The sequence below is a fragment of the Leptopilina boulardi genome, unplaced genomic scaffold, assembly GCF_019393585.1.
Source record: "Leptopilina boulardi isolate dan_hultmark-lab unplaced genomic scaffold, ZJU_Lbou_2.1 LbouV2_255, whole genome shotgun sequence".
NCBI classification, from domain to species: domain Eukaryota; kingdom Metazoa; phylum Arthropoda; class Insecta; order Hymenoptera; family Figitidae; genus Leptopilina; species Leptopilina boulardi.
The window spans coordinates 611,851-631,885 of NW_026137813.1; the positions used below are offsets into that span (position 1 = coordinate 611,851).

The 20,035-nt window shown below is 24.8% G+C and overlaps 2 protein-coding genes and 1 long non-coding RNA gene across 3 annotated transcripts in view; 2 read left to right on the forward strand and 1 right to left on the reverse strand.

Annotated features, from left to right (window-relative positions):
• Positions 1-20,035, reverse strand: part of LOC127280800 (serine/threonine-protein kinase PAK mbt) — a 26,137-nt gene continuing 6,102 nt past the window's right edge. Inside the window, exons 5-6 of the mRNA XM_051304063.1 lie at positions 2,374-2,527; positions 1-1,080 (exon numbers count right to left, since the gene is read on the reverse strand). Coding sequence (XP_051160020.1) covers positions 919-1,080; positions 2,374-2,527 — 316 coding nt within the window. The 3' untranslated portion in view covers positions 1-918. The remainder of the gene's footprint in view (positions 1,081-2,373; positions 2,528-20,035) is intronic.
• Positions 3,361-11,040, forward strand: LOC127280802 (rac GTPase-activating protein 1-like). Its single transcript, XM_051304067.1, has 6 exons — positions 3,361-3,482; positions 7,560-7,592; positions 8,282-8,517; positions 8,606-8,894; positions 9,007-9,069; positions 10,910-11,040. The coding sequence occupies exons 1-6, from the start codon at positions 3,405-3,407 to the stop codon at positions 10,928-10,930; spliced, it is 720 nt and encodes a 239-aa protein (XP_051160024.1). The 5' UTR covers positions 3,361-3,404; the 3' UTR covers positions 10,931-11,040.
• On the forward strand, positions 17,619-19,624 carry LOC127280803 (uncharacterized). Its single transcript, XR_007842878.1, has 2 exons — positions 17,619-18,199; positions 19,341-19,624. It is a non-coding gene; the product is annotated as an uncharacterized LOC127280803 (long non-coding RNA).

The following is a 20,035-nucleotide window of genomic DNA, read 5'->3' on the forward strand; positions in this document are numbered from 1 at the left end:
TCATTTACTAAATGTAAAATTTCTATATTTACATAATATAAATTCGGTCCTTTTTTTCATGTCTTTCATAACTTTCAAGGCACATAGGAATGAATGTAATTTTTTTTTTTTTATCTCGATATACAGTATAAAATATATCTAATATAAACATTTTTAAGTTTCAAACTTTCCCAAAGTTTTGTTATTAAAAAAACAAAATTGACTGTCGAAGTTTCAATGGCGAATAATAATTATTTATCATTAAAGTTATTTGTCATTATAACTTGATATAATAATTTAAACAATTAATGTTTGTTTGGTAACAGAAATCTTCTTTCGAGGCCTCATTCTTATTTATTTGTTTTAACAACTTTCGTGACTTTCTCTTTCGGTTATAAAAAATAAATAACAAGATTAAAATTACTTACAAGTTTTTAAACGAAAGGCACACAAGTAATTATTATTATTATTATTATTATTACAGTCTTCGGAAAAGTTTGAAATACTTTTTTTTTTGTTGTCTTATAAAAATCTTTAAAAAGAAATACGATTAAACCACACTGGAATGTGTCAAAATGAATGCACCAGTAAATAATTTAAAAAAAAAATTCTACAAAAAAAAAAAAGGAAAATTTTCTTATTGAAAGAAATATACATACATATCAATGATTATTGAAAATTGTTTTTTTTTGTAAATGCTTGTATAACTTTGGTAGAAAAAAAATTAGTTAATTAAAAAAAAAATATATATATATATATATTTATAAATATATACTAGACAATGGTGCATTCATGTTATTCTTAATAAACGACTAATACTAGATAAATACTTATTTTGTCACGCAATATTTTATACACTTGAGCTGACGAGTGCTTTTAAAACTGACTTTTCAAATTAAATGAATTTTAATGTAACATTTTTTTTTTACCGTTGGTGCGTCAGCAGTTGGTATGTCTAGCTCCTCTCATTAGGGGAATTAAAATACTTGGATTCTGAGCTTGTCTCAAGAATGGATGCTTCAATAATTCAGTTGCTGTGGCTCGTTGAGCAGGATCTCGAACTAACATTCTCTCTAGGAAGCCCTGCAGACGTGGACTCACCTAAAAAAAAATATATTATTATTTTATTTAATTCTGTAAAAATATTTTTTCAATCTCCTTATTTGATAATATTTAGTCAATTTTTCCCAGACATTTATAAATTTATATAAATATATTTTTTTCACATTTAATTTTGTGTATTTTAAGATTCAAAATTCAGAGAATCATGAATATCCCATAAAAATCATTAGCTAGAATTTTCATTTGTATGAATTTCTTTTTAGACGAATTTTCATTTTTCAAATTAACATTTCAGTTACTTTTTTTGTAAACGAAAATTTATTCAACAATTAATTTTTAAATACCGAATTTTTATTTGACATAATTTTATTTTTATCTACCTTTTGTTTAAAAGAATTATAATTTAATTCAATTTTTATCATAATTCTCATTCAACAGAATTTTCGTTATTCCAATTGTTTAATGACAGAATTTTTAATTTTACGAATCTTCATTTATTCGAATTTTTATTTACACGAATTGTTATTTGATAAAATTCTTAAAACAGCGAATTTTCATTTGACAAAAATTGCAAGTGACCGAACAAACAAGCGTCAGAAAGATATCGGCACAATTTTTAAAATAGACCAATCAGATATTATTAAGAAAATTGTGATTGGTCTATTTTAAATTTTGCGCCGAAATCTTTTTGACTTTTGTTTGTTCGGTCATTTGTAATTTTTGTTAAATGAAAATTCGCTGTTTTAGGAATTCTATCAAACAAAAATTCGTGTATATAAAATTTCGAACACATGAAGATTCGATAAATTAAAAATTCTGACATTAAACAATTCGAATCACTAAAATTCTGTTCAATGAGAATTTTGATAAATTAAAATCGGTTTAAATTGTAATTCTTTTAAATTTAAAGTTGGATAAAAAAATATTTGATAAAATAAAAATTATGTTAAATAAAAATTCGGTATCTAAAATTGGGTAAAAAAAAATCTGTGAAATAAAAATTTTGTCATAAACAAAAATTCGTTTAAAAAGAAATTCTGTTAAAGGCTAATTCGAAAAATGAAAATTCATCTAAAAAATAATTATATCTAATAAAATTCTTGAAATTGAAAATACTAAGCAATTATTATTTTTATTGAATAATCATACCTTCTGAAAATATAAAATTTTGGAAACACGACTTTTTAAAATATTTGTTTAAAAATTTGTGTATTAAGACAAAACTATTATAATTAGTTAATTATTTAATTAATTATTATTTAAATATATAGTAAAAATAACGCATTAGAATAATTTTTGTTTTTTTTTAAATAAATTTTTTAATTGACTTGCCTTATGGGAATTCTTTAGTTTTGGCGGTGGCATATCTCGGATGCGACGCATTGCCTGAAGAGGTGGTTCATTGAAAAATGGCGGTTCTCCATCAACCATTTCAATTATCATAATTCCCAGGGACCAAATATCCACCTCTGGTCCATAAGGTAACCTTGAAAAAAAAATAATTGTAAATAATTGTTTTTTTTTTTGTTATTAATTGTAACAAAGAAAATTTACTTGTGATTTTTTTATGCAAAATTTTAAACGTTAGATTGAAAATTCAGATTTGACTTTTTAATTGATAATTTTAATCGAATAAAATTTAATTTATTGAAATTAGGACGAATTAAAATTCGTCAATTAAATAATTTCTATAGAAAATATGAAAATCTGTAATTTTGTGTTCTCTATATAAATATTCAGGAATGTTAACAAAAATATTTTTAACTAATAAATTATTTCTTAACATTACTGAGCTTAAATCAATATTTTTAAATCGTTAATTTAATTTTTATTTTAATATTACAACTTCAAATTAATTGAATCATAAAAAAGGTAACAAATTATCAAAATGAGTGAAATAGGTGCCAAAATTTTAAATATGTGAAAAAGGTGATTTTTTACATTTTATAATTTTAAAAAATATTTTTTTATTAATTTATTTTTTGAAAAAAAAATTAAAAATTTTCATGTCCATACGATTGATTGGTTTATTGAATTTCTATTTAATTGAATAGAAAATTGAGTTTAATTTGAAATTCTATTTTTCAAAACAATTTTACTGCTTTAAAATTTCATCATGAAAAAATATTTATTCTATTACCTTAAAAGAAAGATATAATTTTATTATTTTTTTAAAGCGGAAATGTTTATAAAAGAAAACAATAAAAAAAGAAATTAAATTACTTATTGCAAATAGTTCAATATTGTGGGTGCCTTTCAAATAGAAACACCAGTTGGGCTTACATATTTATTTTACTATAAATATATTTTGATCTAACAGATAAAAACATTTTGGTTTTGAATTTTTCAACTTTTTTGGAAAAATGATTTCTTTAAAAGAATTTCTGCTTCTATTTTTCGTTACCTTCACCCTAGTACAAGGACGATGGCCATGGAAAGTAGTAAGATTTATAAAATAATCATTTTAAATATGTAATTTCAAATGTAAATGATGTATTCCACGGTAAATTAGAAGTCCATCTGTAATTGCATATCCGATTTTTTTGAAATTTTCTTTTCTTTTAGTACTAATTGCTAACTACTTCCTTAAAAATGCATCAATTTTCAAAGCCTTTTTTTCAAAATGTGTGTTTTTAAACGAACTTCTCAAAAAAAATCGATTTTTTTTTAAAAATGATATTACTATCAAATTTTTAAGTTTTAAAGATAAAAAGTCATTTTTCTCAATATTGACGTACTGATCAATTTTTTTCAAAATTTTTTCAAAAAAGTATCTTCTTTTACGAAAATTTTAAACCCAGTCCGATCGTGGGCAAACGATTTTTACAATATTTTCGAAATTTTTTTAAAATTTTTTGAATTTTTTAAAAATATTTTTGTGTTTTATTTATACTACGTAATTTTATGTATTTTGATGCGCCGATTACGAAAATCAAAGTGACAGTACCTACCCAAAAATTTGATTTTTATGGTGAATACCATAAAAAACCCGAAAATTTATGGTTTTTTTTCGTTTATTAGATAAAATATGCAAAATTTTTACAAAGTGCATAACATATAAAAAATGTATTATAATAAGATCTATAACTTTTGTCTAAAAGTTTTTTTTTAATTTTGCTTATTTTACCCAATATACGAAAAAAAACCATAAATTTTAGGACTTTTTTATGGTTTTCAATATAAAAATTAAATTTTCGGGTATTGTCACTATGATTTTTATAATCAGCGTATAAAATTAGATAAAATTACGTAATATAAAAAAAACAAAAATGTTTTTAAAAAATTCCGAATATATTGTAAAAATTGTTTGTCCACGATCGCACTAGGCTCAGTATTTTCGTAAAAGGAAGTAGTTTTTTTGAAAAAATTTTGAAAAAAATTGAACAGTACGTCAATTGAGAAAAATGACTTTTTATTTTTAAAACTTAAAAATTTAATAGTAATATCATTTGAAAAAAATTTTTGATTTTTTTTTGAAGAATATGTTTAAAGATAGGGGAATAGTGTCAGGGTTGGACACTTGTCAGGGATGGACACTTGGCTTTTTTTAAATAAGAACACTAGCGCCACCTGTGTGCGTACGTGACGAATCTTCTAGTAGTGTAACCTAACTTTTTGTGGAATTACATTTTTGGAGAATCAAAAGTAGCGTCTCCTGTGACTTCGGTGCAATCGAAGAGACAAAAAAAGTTTTGTTTGACTTGTGAATAAACCTAAAAAATGTGTAAAAAAAGCAAGAATTCGGCAAGGTAAGCTTAGAGAATGTATTGTGGGGTACATAATTTAAGAAGAAAAAAAGTGAAAAATCGAATCACGACACATGTCTGGTTATGGTTAGCACAATTCGAAAATGATGCTTCTAGTTAGGGTTGGACACTTTATACAGTTAGGGTTGGACATCCATATTAATTATGAATTTGACACAATTTATAAATAAATATATAAATAAATTTTATTTTATTGATATTTCAGTGCAAAATTGTGCCAAAGATATTAGAAAAATAATACTTAAATTGTATAAATTTTGTTCATCATTTCATTGAGTTATTTGGAACAATAAAGCGTTATTTTTTGTAATTTGAGTTCATTCCTTTTTTAAACCCATGAAGCTTTACAATTTGTAAACAATAAAAAAAGATAAACATGAAAAAATGAGAATAAAAAACATTACGAATGTTATTTTACGTTTTTACCAATAATGCGTTTCGATTTTCAAAAAGTGTCCAACCTTGACTGAAAAGTCCAACCCTGAATAGATTTTATTTTTTTTTTAAATGTTTATAACTTTTTTAATTTCGGACCAATCAATTTACGGCCCACAGCAAAAGTGTTCCTCTTTTGTAGATCTTTCCACCCATATACCACAATTTACTGAATTTATCTAAACAAAATACCAAAACTGTGTCCAACCCTGACACTATGGGGCCATTCATTAATTACGTAAGGACGATTTTGGCTAATTTTGACCCCCCCTACCCCCATGTAAGGATACATAAGATTTTTCGGACCCCCCCTCCCCCTTCTTACGTAAGTTTTTAACAATATTAATGTAATTAAAAAATTAATTACATCATAACACAAATGGAAAATACTTGGCAAAATCTTACGTAAGATTAGCTTCTACCCCCCACCCCCCCACGTAAGACCATGTAGAGATTTTATAAACCCCCCCTCCCCCTAAGGACCCTTACGTAATTAATGAATGGCCCCTATTTCCCTATACATATTTTGACAAAAAATTTTAAATTGATGCATTTTTAAGGAAGTTATGAGCATTCAAAAATTAAGTCATCGAAAATTCTGAAAAATTCATATCTTGAAAACGACATGTTAAAAAAATTTGAAAAAATCATGAAAGCTAGTTTCAATTAGTACTATATAAAAGAAAAAAAAAATTTCAAAAAAATCGAAATTGTAATTGCAGAATGCAGATAGACTTTGAATTTGTCGTGGAATACATAAAATATTCTCCGCGCGTTTTTTCGTAAAATATACTATGTACATAGATTGAGCTAAAATTCTGTGGAGAACTTAAAAATGGTATAAAGATTCGTTATCATGTGCCAGAGTATATTAATATTTTGTCAATAAATTTATTTTTAAAAACTTGAATATTTGAAAAAAAAAATTCAATTTGGTATTACAATTTTTATGCGTATTGACAGTAATACGGAAATATAATTTTAGTCATTTTTCACAAATATTAAATTTTTTGACAAAATATTAATATATACTCTGAGACTCTGACACATGACGAGGAATTATTATACTACTAGCAAAATTACACGCGCGCAAGCGCGCGTCCAACTTTAATTGCAATGGTTATTTTAAAATAATAATAATATTAATAATAATAATAATAATAATTCTGCATCAGTGGAGTATTAAATTAATAATAGGTATATTTCTAATTTTCACGTTATCATTTATTTATACACAGAAAAAATGAGTTTGATGTTATATATGTAAATAAATAAATTTAAGAAAAAATTTTAAAATATAAATATTAAAATTTTAGAAATAAATATTTTTGATAAAGTCAATGTTCGATGAATTTTTTATAATCTTTTAAATTACAAAAAATTAATTATGCTAAATATTTTTTTGTATTTTCTATAAATATTTCGTTGCAAATGAAAATTTTAAATTTATGTTTTTTTTCAAAAAATTTAATTAACTGATAATTAATAAGTATTAAAAAATTATGTAATCAAAAAGAAATTTAAATTAACTGAAAATTATTAATTATATTTTATAAAGTATTAAGCAATTAAAAAATATTTAAAAATTTTGAAAAAATAAAACCTAAAAAAAATTTGTAATGTTTTAAACTTTAAACTTAAATTAAAAATTAAAATCAAATTGAAAATTTTTTAAAAAAGCAAACTATTTTTATATTGTTTATAGATAAAAAAATATAACAATTTAATAATTAATAATAAAAACAAATTCATAATAATAAATTTATGAATAATAATTTAAAATAAATAATAATGAATAATGAAAAAATAATGAAAGATAAATAATAATTATAAGTTAAAATGTTCTAATTATCTGTAATAATCATTATATTTAAAACAATGTATATATAATATAATAAATTTATAAATAATAATAAAAATTATATTATAATTGAAACTTTTTTTTTCTATAAATACCAAGTAGGAAATATACTGGTGCTGCACACAATGAACAATATTTTTTTTTTACTTTAAACTGTCACTTAGTATATGACTTAATTAATGACGATGAATAAAAATATCCGTCGTGTTAACCATAAAATATTACGAAATCAAGAATTGTCAAAATTTTAGAAAAACAAAAGGAACAAAATACGACTAACTTCAAGTGTGGACAGACGGAATGAATGAATGAATACGGAAATTATTATAGTTAATTTTTAAGTTCCTCACAAAATTTTAGCTCAATCTATGTTCTATTTTTCAAGAAATTCTGCATATAATATTTATTCACAACCATATGATCCTAATCGATGATAATCAAAAATTTTCTTTTAGAAATCACATTATGGTGTAGAATCACATGAGTTCGTAAGTTGCAAAAATTAATATTTAATTTAGGTATAAATTTAAAGTTCATAGTTGTGTTTTGTTTCATTTTGCTTCCTTATGAGGAAACTTTGCATTCGTGACGATTTTCAATTTTTCAAAATAAGTGATGATGTGAGACAAAGACACTTTTTGGTAGTTCTAAGTATTCTCGGAAATAAGAAGAAATTTCTGGTTGAAATTTTGAGGAATGATAAAAAAGGGTTGAAGGAATTGCGCCGTTATACTTATTTACTGTAATTGAATGTGAAATAATTTAAAAAAGTAATGAATAGTGGAGTTAATAGGATTTTTGTTAGTTCTTTGAGCGGCCACTAACTGGAATTGGCGCTGGTTCCTGGACCACTAATACATTCACGTGACGTCTGTGTGTACCCCCGCCATGTTGACTTCAACTTTCGTTCAAAAATATGAATTTCCAAACTTTTATTTTTAATACTTAAACGCAAAATTGTGCTTCAAACAGAGAACAGCGCAATTTTGAATGCTATTCTCTATCATATTCTCCAAATTTGAAGAAAATTTTTTTTACCATTTTAGAGAAAACTTGGAACTACGATACCATGTTTTTTGCATGGGGGTTATGTGGGTATTTCTCACATGGCCTTAAAGCAAAAAAAAAAAAATTTTTTTGAATTTTTTTTCTATTAAACAAAATTAATTTCAATTAGGGTACAATCAAGAACTACACAGAAGGCATGGATTCACAGATGGTACCTTATTTTGTGATAAACTGCATAGAAGAAGTGGAGAAACGTGGATTGAAAGAAGAAGGTTTGTACTTTCTCAGCGGCAAAAAAAATATAATAAAGAATGTGCTTAAATCAAATAAAAATAAGGAGAAGGCAGATTTATCGAAAATTGAAAACATTCATGACATTACCGGAGCACTTAAATTGTTCATACGGTAAACATAATTCACAAAATTTATTAAATACCTATTTCATTTAATTAATTATTTAAAAGATTAAAAAAAAATAATTCTTTAAATTTAGATCAATGGAAGGGCGACTAATTAATAAAAAATTGTGGGTAAAACTTCTAGATACTTGTGGAATGGATATAGGCTGTAGAGAACCAGAACTGAAAAATAATATATTGGAATTTTCAAAACCAATACGCCAAACTCTCGCTTTTATAATTAAACATTTGCAATTGGTATCTCAAATACCAGAAAATAAAATGTTCATAGAGAGCTTGGCTCTAGCTTTTAGTAGAACTTTATTCAGTGATATTGGCATGAAGAAAAATGTAATACGAATGCTTACTCCTTCAAGAATCTTTGTAACTAAATATTCTACTTCTTTTATTTTAACTCTCATAACTGAAATCAATTAATCATAATAAAACATTTTCTCACTCATCATCTATTGTTAAATTTCTTTTTTTTTTGTAGATCATTAAAAGATTATTAGAATTACCATCCGAATTCTGGCAGGCGATTATTTCTAATGATTATGTATGTATATATATCAACGTTTCAATTTATTGAAAATTATTAAAAATTTTCATTACACTTAATAAAAAAGATTTATTTTCGTAAACCCACTGTTGCACCATTTTCATATTTACATAGTTTATTAGAAAAATTGGGTCGCATAATTATTCCATAATGTGTATTAGTTAGAATTTTCATTTTATAGAATTTTATTAGATAGAATATTTTACTTTATTCAAATTTATGTTTTTCGAATTAATGTTCAATCAAATTTAAATTAACCACAATTTATACTTAACAGAATTTCTATCTAATCAAATTTTTATTTAACAGAATATTCTTTCAACATAATTTCCATTTAGCACACTTTTTATTCGAAAAATGATTTTTAACACGAATTTTTATTTATCAAAATTCTTATTAAACAAAATTTCGTCTGAGTAGAATTTTTAAATGCCAGAATTTTCAGTAAACCAAATCTTCATTTGCCCGAATTTTTATTAGCACAAAATGTAATTTAATAAAAAGCTTAAAACTCATAATTTTCATTTATCCATTGCAAATGGTCGAATAATCAAATGGCAGAAATATTTTGGCGCCAATTTTAAAATTGACCAATCACAATTTTCTTGACAGTCTCTGATTGGTCAATTTTAAAATTGGCGCCAAAATATTTCTGCCATTTGATTATTCGACCATTTGCAATGGATAAATGAAAATTATGAGTTTTAAGGTTTCTATTCAATGACATTTGGTGTTAATAAAAATTCGGACAAATGAAGATTTGGTTTAATGAAAATTCTGACATTTAAAAATTCGACTCAGACGAAATTATGTTTAATAAGAATTATGATAAATAAAAATTCATGTTAAAAATAATTCTTTCGAATAAAAATTGTTCTAAATGAAAATTACATTGCAAGAATATTCTGTTAAATGAAAATTTGATTATATAGAAATTCTGTTAAGTATAAATTGTTGTTAATTTAAATTTGAATTAACATTAATTCGAAAAAAAATTCCAATAAAGTAAAATTCTATCTAATTAAATGTCTATAAATTGAAAATTATAACTAAATCACATTTATGGAATAATCATACGACCCGCAAAATTTCAGCTTTTCAATAAAATAAATAAAACCAACAATTTTTTTAAGAGGGGCAATAAGGTCAAAAATGGAAAATAAACGTTTATTTAAAAAAATAGGCCTAAATTTTTTAAAACTATTTTTGATACTGACAAGTGCACGAAAAATACTTCAAAAACGGTATTAACAAATGCACAAAAATTAAAAAAAATTCTTTTAATTAGCTATCATATCCAGACCTATATAATATCTATTGGACATAAATTTATAAATATTAATTTGTTAAGGTTATGTGGGAACCTCCCACGTGACCTAGTATGGGAAAATGTGTTTTTCATGTACTTTTCAGTGCCAAAAATGTTTTTTTAAGAAAAAAAAATAAAATAAACCCTACTTTTTATTTCTGACCCAATTGCACTTTGTAAAAAAAATTTTTGTTATTTTTATTAAAAAGCGTAAATTTTGTACTTTCAAAAGGATATTCAATTCAGTTTGCAATGCGAAAAAAAAAAAATTTTAATACATTTTTTTTTCTTTTATTATAAAGCTGAGGTTATTTTTAACGAACAATGTATATAAATATTAAAATGGGACAAGAATGGATTTACGAGAAAATGTTAAAAACGAGGCAAAAATTGTATTCTTTATATTTTCTCGCAAATTCATTGTTGTCCCATTTTAATATTTATATCGATTGTTATAAAAAATTTAGTGAACATTTAATTTAATAATAAAGTAAAATTTATCTGTAATTTTCTTTTCATGTTTTTCAGGATGTAGTTTCACCGCAGTAGATGAATGTTTTAGCAAAAGCTGAAAAAATTCACTTTGCATCCACTTTTAAGTGTCAGGATAATAAAATGTATAAAGATTTTATTCTTATCAATAAAGAATTAAAATCATATATTTTGATTTTTATTTCAAATCTGTATGATTCTTTAATATTTATGATATATTCTACGCCAAATTCGAAGTCCATTTGCAATTGCATCTCCGATATTTTTTGAAACTTTTTTTTCTTTTAATACTAATTAAGACTAGCTTTCATGATTTTTCTCAAATTTTTTTAGCAAGCCGTTTTCGAGATATGAATTTTTCAAAATTTTAATGACTTTTAATTTTCAAATGCTCATAACTTCCTTTAAAATGCATCAATTTTAAAAGTTTTTTTTTCAAAATGTGTGTTTTTGAACATAATTTTCAAAAAAAGAAAATAAGTCGAAATTTTTTTTCAAATGATATTATGTACTGTCAAATATTCGGGTATTTTCACTATGATTTTCGTAATCAGCGCATCAAAATACATAAAAGTAGAGGAGATTATTATGCGAGTCAGTGCTATACGCTCAAAAAAAAACTTTTATGTTGTTTCAAAAGAAGACAATTAAGTGCAGAAAAAATATGTCAAAGACAAAGTAAGTTGACTAAAAATGTTCATTAAAGGCGCTTGCACACCTCCGGCTGCCTGCACAGGCAGCCTCCCACCACGCAGAAAACGTACACAAGAGTAAGAGAGACAGAAAATTCAAATTTAAATCTACCCTGTAAAAAAAGTTGGATAGCGAGAATCGGGAAAACGTATTGAAGCTCGATATGTTGAATCCGTTATTTGAATTTTAACATATTAGAGTGTTAGGTCTAATCCGTTGTGTGTATTTAGTCCAATACGTTCGATTAAAAATAGCGTTAAAACGAATGAAAAAACGTTTTAATTGGGATAAAAGTGACCTTTTATTAATAAAAAGGTTAAATAAATTGTGGAGAGACCAGAATTAAGAGAAAAATGGAACTTTCAATTAAAAATAATAGAATTAGGTTATTTAGTAAATGTGTTACCATTGAAGAGAGTTATTCGTCGGGTAAGTATGCTACTCTTTTTACCGACAATGGTAAAAAATTATTACAACTGTTTTAGTTTTTAGTTAATAAAAGGTACACTGAGAGAAGTTTAACGCAACATCTGCATTTTTTGAGGGACAGATATTGTACCACAATTATGTGCAGACGCAGTACTAAAATCGAACAGCAGCAGCGCCAATTGAGTACTGATTCTGACCTAACTTGTGGGACAAACGATTTAGTACAGTATCTGTCCACCAAAAAGCGCAGCTGCGATACAATTTAGAACCCATGTTGCTCGAAAGGTTAGGTACACTATCTGAACGTGTGTTTAGTACGAAATCTGTGTTTAACTTCTCTCAGTGTATAAAAAGAAATTTAATTTAAGGCCTTATACTTTTTTTAATATATTTATTTATTTAACATATACATGGGCATTGTAAAAAGGTTGTGGTTATTTTTATTATTAATCAATTAATATTCGTGAATAAATAATTTTGTCTTACATTTAAAATAAGGATTTAGTTTATTTATTCTCATTTCTTTTAATTTATTATAGCACTTATTATTAATTAATTTTCTTGTTTTGTCTCTTTATTAATCACTATTTACATTAACTGCTATTAATTAATTTATAGAAAAAAGTAATTATTCTATTCAGTTTTATATCGACAATAGAATTTTAAATTCAATAACTTGTATACATTGTCGGTAAAAAGAGTAGCTCTCTTCAATGGTAACACATTTACTAAATAACCTAATTCTATTATTTTTAATTGAAAGTTCCATTTTTCTCTTAATTCTGGTCTCTCCACAATTTATTTAACCTTTTTATTAATAAAGGTCACTTTTATCCCAATTAAAACGTTTTTTCATTCGTTTTAACGCTATTTTCAATCGAACGTATTGGACTAACTACACACAACGGATTCGACCTAACAATCCAATATGTTAAAATTCAAATAACGGATTCAACATACCGAGCTTCAATACGTTTTCCCGATTCTCGCTATCCAACTTTTTTTACAGGGTACTGACTCTCTGATTGGCTCTCACTGGCTGCCTGCACAGGCAGCCAGAGGTGTGAGTGCGCCCTAAGGCCAGGTCCAAGTGAGGCAGCGCCATCTACATTGATACTAAAATTTTGGAAAATTTTCAACAGCCTTTTCTTGAAAACAAGATGGTAAAATGCTTTTTCCTTTATGGATAATTGATTATTGGCAAGATATATACCAGCTAAAACTTTTTTTGAGTTAAAATAATGAAAAAAATTTCATGTCGATAAATTAAATATGAGCACTTTTTTCACAAAAACTGTAACAGTACTTTCTCAAAAATTACAATCAAAAATGCAATTTCCATTTGGAAAAGTAATAAACGATAAAAAATACACCACCTAAGATTTACCAATCACGAAAATAACAAAAAAAAATTTTATTAAATATTTAACATATTGATACTGCTTTACTGATTAGTGATTGTGACAGCCCTTTGGTAGATTATGTATTTCAGGTGGTTAGCAACAGCGCCAATCTCCTCCTTTCGGCAAAACTGCGAAACGTCTGGTGACATATATAACGTGCCAAACGGCTGTCATAATGAGTAAAATATGTTATATTAAAAAACTTTTTTTTTTGTTATTTTCGTGATTGGTAAATCTTAGGTCGTGTATTTTTTAGCGTTTATTAATTTTCCAAATAGAAATTGCATTTTTGATTGTAATTTCTGAGAAAGTACTGTGGGGCCGTCCATAAATTACGTCACACTATTTTGCCCTTTTTCCAGCCCCCCCCCCCTAACGTCACAAAATTTACATGCATTAGCGCAATTTTTTATACAGATCGTCACACTTTGCAAATTCCACTCCCCCCTCCGAAGCGTGACGTAATTTATGGACGACCCCTGTTACAGTTTTTGTGAAAAAAGTGCTCATATTTAATTTATTGACATGAAATTTTTTTTATTATTTTAACTCAAAAAAAGTTTTAGCTGGTGTATATCTTGCCAATAATCAATTATCCATAAAGGAAAAAGCATTTTACCATCTTGTTTTCAAGAAAAGGCTGTTGAAAATTTTCCAAAATTTTAGTATCAATGTAGATGGGGCTGCCTCACTTGGACGATGTTCTGTGAAAATGTGGAACGTACTTTGGTGTTTGTATCACGCGTTTATTTTGTGTGTGATATGACGCTAATCGACACGTGAGTCAGGGTTCAGCCACCCAAAAATTTTGCAATTATGAAGGATTCTTGCAATAGAAATTCATTTGTCAACTTAAAGAGGTGTCAAAAACTTCATTTCCATTGGAAAAAAAGGAAATAAAAAATTTTTTATATAATCTTCTTTCACTTTTCAGACCAGCTTCGCGATACAAGCGAGAATCTGAAAATTACACAATAAGGGCGTTTTATTTAAATTTCTTGGTTCCTTTACTCATTTCCAAAGTGAATTTGAGCGCCATTCTATCATTTGAAGGTCATTATTAATCATTTATCTGCATACTTAATTGATTTTTACAGTGGCTCAACCTTGACATTTTTTTTTAATTGACTATAACTCCGAAACTGTTGGTCAAATATTTTTACAATGTTTCGCAAAAACATTGCATTTTAGTATATTTTTCAAACTATATGGGAGAAATATCGAAATTCGGCCTACAGGGGAAGTTATAGCGAAAAATCAAAACTATGGCCAACCAGAGATGGGTAAGTATCATACTTCATGTATGTTACCTAAGTTTGCTACGTATGTTACATGTGTATACAACTTGTTCAGTTTGCTACACAACGTTTGTTACATTTTATGACGTAGGCACTCGTAATGGTCAAAAGCAAATATAACCTCAATCTAGTTGGTTCCCGCTATGTGTTTAGTTTTTGAATATTTGTTTGATTCGTTTGATTATTGCTTTGTGGACATTCTTTTTAAAAATGAATCGAGGTCAACATTTTATTATAAATTTTTTTAAAATAGAATTACTAAGAGTTTTTCTGGTAGGCGGCGAGTAATTCGGATTTAAAGTTTTGACAAACTTTTTAAAAAAATTGGATTCGACAACCGCGAATGGAATAATAAATCCAAAAAAGAACATCCCTAGTTGAAGATCTTTTTCTGTTAAATTCAATATCTTCGAAATTTCATCCGCTTCTTCCTGCTGTTTCTAAAAATCAAAAAGATCTTTATTTAATTTTTCAGAAGAGTAAAGAGTAAAGACATATAAAAACACTTATTAACTTAATAAAAATTATTAAACTGAAGTGCAATAAATTATTATTTAAAGAATATTTCATCTCTTTATATTTATCAGTAGATCTATTTATCTGAGTTGCCTGAGATATTATAATTTATCTGTTATTATGATGATGACTGATGAGGCGAGTTGACATCCGAAAAGTGAGGTTATATTTATAATATGGTTTGCGACGTTTGCGACAATTTGTTACGTTTACTACACATTTTAGGTATCATACGTAGCAAACCTTGAGTTTGCGACATTTACCCATCCCTGTGGCCAACCCTGACTACTCTCTTTTACGTAGGATAAAAATAACGAAAAATATTTTTAAAAAATTCCTAAAATATTGAAAAAATTGTTGGCCCACGATTGGACTAGGTTTAAAATTTTCATAAATGGAACAAGTTTTTTTGAAAATTGTTTTTAAAAAATCGATCAGTAAGTCAATTGAGAAAAATGATTTTTTATCTTTAAAACTTTAAAATTTGATAGTAATAGGGTAAATGCACTAATTGCGCGCGATTCGAGTCAAAACACCTTTGAAATAGAAAATTCGTCATTTCTATTGTATAAACTCAATAATTTAAGACTTATTAAACTAAAAGTTTATGTTATTTAGATATTAAAAAAAAAATTTTAACTTTATAAAAATCGATTATTTAGACAAATATGAGAAATTAAAACTAATACCGTAATTTTCTATTACGATGCGTTTGTATCAATTTCGGTGACCAAAATCACGTGTATTTTGAAGATACTTTGCCCGCCGTAATTGAAGCCAATGGAAATCTTAAAAATGTTTCAATTACGGCAAGCGAAAAAAATTTCATCTCAAATAATTAAATTAATAATTGTTTAAATGTACATTTTTATAAGTAATTGAATAAAAAAAAGATAAAAATATTTTTTTTAAAATCATTTTGCAACAGTTATATTAAATATAATATAAATAGTTATAATAGTTATTTTTTATGAACGCGCCGTAATTGGTACATTTACCCTAAATGGAAATTATATTGAAAAAATATTCTGTTAAATAAAAATTTGATAACATAGAAATTCTGTTAAGTATCAATTCTTGTTAATTAAAATTCTATTGAACATTAATTCAAAAAACATAAATTCGAATAAAGTAAAATTCTATCTAATAAAATTCTATAAAATGTAAATTCTAATTAAGTTACATTATGAAATAATCATGCGCTCCAAAATATTTTTCCGGAGTATTAGAGTTTTTTTAAAGTGGTCTAAAATACATTAGCCGAAATAAAATGATTTGACCCATCTAGTTATAGAGAATATTTAATAATTAATTTTAATAATTAATTAAGCAAAATTGTTTATTTAAAAAAATTGTAACATTTTTTTCATAGAGAGGAAATATTTTTTTTCTTTTTATTTGTGTTCGTCTTTCTCCTAATTAATATTAGTTAATTAATTAAATTAATGATTTAATTAATATTATTAAAGTAATAATATTTAATAATGATGGAATTTTTATTTTACAATAAATATGTTTCATTGTTTCATCAGAAAAATCGTTTATTATTGATATTCAATTTAATTAAAAGGTGAACAATTTTTGTTAATTGTTGGCTCAAAATGACAACGTGGCAGTTTTGGAATTTTTTTTTATACAATTATTATTAAAAAAAAAAAAGTTCCCATGAACTGTAAAAAAAGTGATTTTTGTCACATTTTATTGGAACAATATAGCGTTGTACAAAATTTTCATTATAGAAAAATCCTCGCAGAAATGTTTTATTTTAGGCATTATCATAATAGTATGATGATTCATAAAATATGAATAAAAATCTATTTTTAAGTACAAATAAAATACATGGATATACATATATCTATATATATCTATATATATATAATCTCAAGCAAAATTGTTTATATAAAAAAAATTGTAACATTTTTTTTCATAGCGAGGAATACATTTTTTTCGTGTTCGTCTTTCATAGAATTCAGCACTGAAATTTATTCAGTAAAAAATGACGATATTATTTTAATACTTTCAACTATGGTGATTACTACTTTCATAATAATAATAATTATTATTATTATTGCTTACTTGTATTTAGAGCTGAAGTTTAGAAAAGATATTTTTACAATATGAAGTCCATTTTGAATAAATTTTTCTATATAAATACTTAATCATTTAAAGACGGTTTTTAAACAAAATTTAAATAAAATTAAATTAATTTTTTAAAAATAATTTTTTAATTTGGCAAATTTTTTTCAATTTTAATGGAATTGATTTTCTTTCTTGGAAATGAGTTTTCAAATTAAAAATATTATTGATTAACTTTATCAGTTTCTTGAATTAAAGGAAATTAAGGCAATTAATCTCGTACAGTCTCTATCAAAACATTGAAAAGGAAATTTATTATTTTACTTATTATTATTATTATTATTATTATTATTAAGCAAATATTTAATTTATTGTTTATTAAATAATTGTTTATCAATTGAAATGTTGAAGAAAAAAAAGACAAAAAAGTTTTTTTCTTTAAAATTTTTTAAGTTTGTAAAAATACATTTTTGCAGAAACTGTCGTGATTGCACTTCCTTAAAGACATTAAATATTTTGATAAAAACAAAAATATTTTTCATAAAATAATATTAATAGTATTTTTTTCATGAAATATTTTATTTAAAGTATTTTTTTCCCTAAAAAAAAAAAATTTGCCATTAAATCTTTGAAATGTCAGTCTTTGAGAACTGTTTTTTTTTATTATATTTTATAAATAAAAAAATATTATCATCAAATTGATAGATAAAAAAAAACCAGCAGATATTTTTCCTTACAATTCTGACCAGATAATTGTGAGCTGCCTATATCAAATATAACACATGTCTAACTAATTTATTATTATTATTATTATTATTATTATTATTTATACGATTATCGAAAAAATAATCTGTGAAGTAAAATCAATTTTGAACGATTTAAACTGACTTTGGTGAATAGTGTTTCTTGAGGTAAATATTATACATTTAAATGTTATTTTCATTAAACTTTAACAAATTAAAAAGTGACTTCATTTAAAATTATATTTTTTATATATAATAATAATAACTCTAGTGAAATATATAGGTATAATAAAAGCAAAAAAAAAAAAAAAAAACTGCTTATTCCCAAAAACAGGATTTGATGTAAAATTACATTAAGGCATCAAAAAATTTCATCAAAAAGCTGAAGTCATTTACTAAATGTAAAATTTCTATATTTACATAATATAAATTCGGTCCTTTTTTTCATGTCTTTCATAACTTTCAAGGCACATAGGAATGAATGTAATTTTTTTTTTTTTATCTCGATATACAGTATAAAATATATCTAATATAAACATTTTTAAGTTTCAAACTTTCCCAAAGTTTTGTTATTAAAAAAACAAAATTGACTGTCGAAGTTTCAATGGCGAATAATAATTATTTATCATTAAAGTTATTTGTCATTATAACTTGATATAATAATTTAAACAATTAATGTTTGTTTGGTAACAGAAATCTTCTTTCGAGGCCTCATTCTTATTTATTTGTTTTAACAACTTTCGTGACTTTCTCTTTCGGTTATAAAAAATAAATAACAAGATTAAAATTACTTACAAGTTTTTAAACGAAAGGCACACAAGTAATTATTATTATTATTATTATTATTACAGTCTTCGGAAAAGTTTGAAATACTTTTTTTTTTGTTGTCTTATAAAAATCTTTAAAAAGAAATACGATTAAACCACACTGGAATGTGTCAAAATGAATGCACCAGTAAATAATTTAAAAAAAAAATTCTACAAAAAAAAAAAAGGAAAATTTTCTTATTGAAAGAAATATACATACATATCAATGATTATTGAAAATTGTTTTTTTTGTAAATGCTTGTATAACTTTGGTAGAAAAAAAATTAGTTAATTAAAAAAAAATATATATATATATATTTATAAATATATACTAGACAATGGTGCATTCATGTTATTCTTAATAAACGACTAATACTAGATAAATACTTATTTCGTCACGCAATATTTTATACATTTGAGCTGACGAGTGCTTTTAAAACTGACTTTTCAAATTAAATGAATTTTACTGTAACATTTTTTTTTTACCGTTGGTGCGTCAGCAGTTGGTATGTCTAGCTCCTCTCATTAGGGGAATTAAAATACTTGGATTCTGAGCTTGTCTCAAGAATGGATGCTTCAATAATTCAGTTGCTGTGGCTCGTTGAGCAGGATCTCGAACTAACATTCTCTCTAGGAAGCCCTGCAGACGTGGACTCACCTAAAAAAAAATATATTATTATTTTATTTAATTCTGTAAAAATATTTTTTCAATCTCCTTATTTGATAATATTTAGTCAATTTTTCCCAGACATTTATAAATTTATATAAATATATTTTTCACATTTAATTTTGTGTATTTTAAGATTCAAAATTCAGAGAATCATGAATATCCCATAAAAATCATTAGCTAGAATTTTCATTTGTATGAATTTCTTTTTAGACGAATTTTCATTTTTCAAATTAACATTTCAGTTACTTTTTTTGTAAACGAAAATTTATTCAACAATTAATTTTTAAATACCGAATTTTTATTTGACATAATTTTATTTTTATCTACCTTTTGTTTAAAAGAATTATAATTTAATTCAATTTTTATCATAATTCTCATTCAACAGAATTTTCGTTATTCCAATTGTTTAATGACAGAATTTTTAATTTTACGAATCTTCATTTATTCGAATTTTTATTTACACGAATTGTTATTTGATAAAATTCTTAAAACAGCGAATTTTCATTTGACAAAAATTGCAAGTGACCG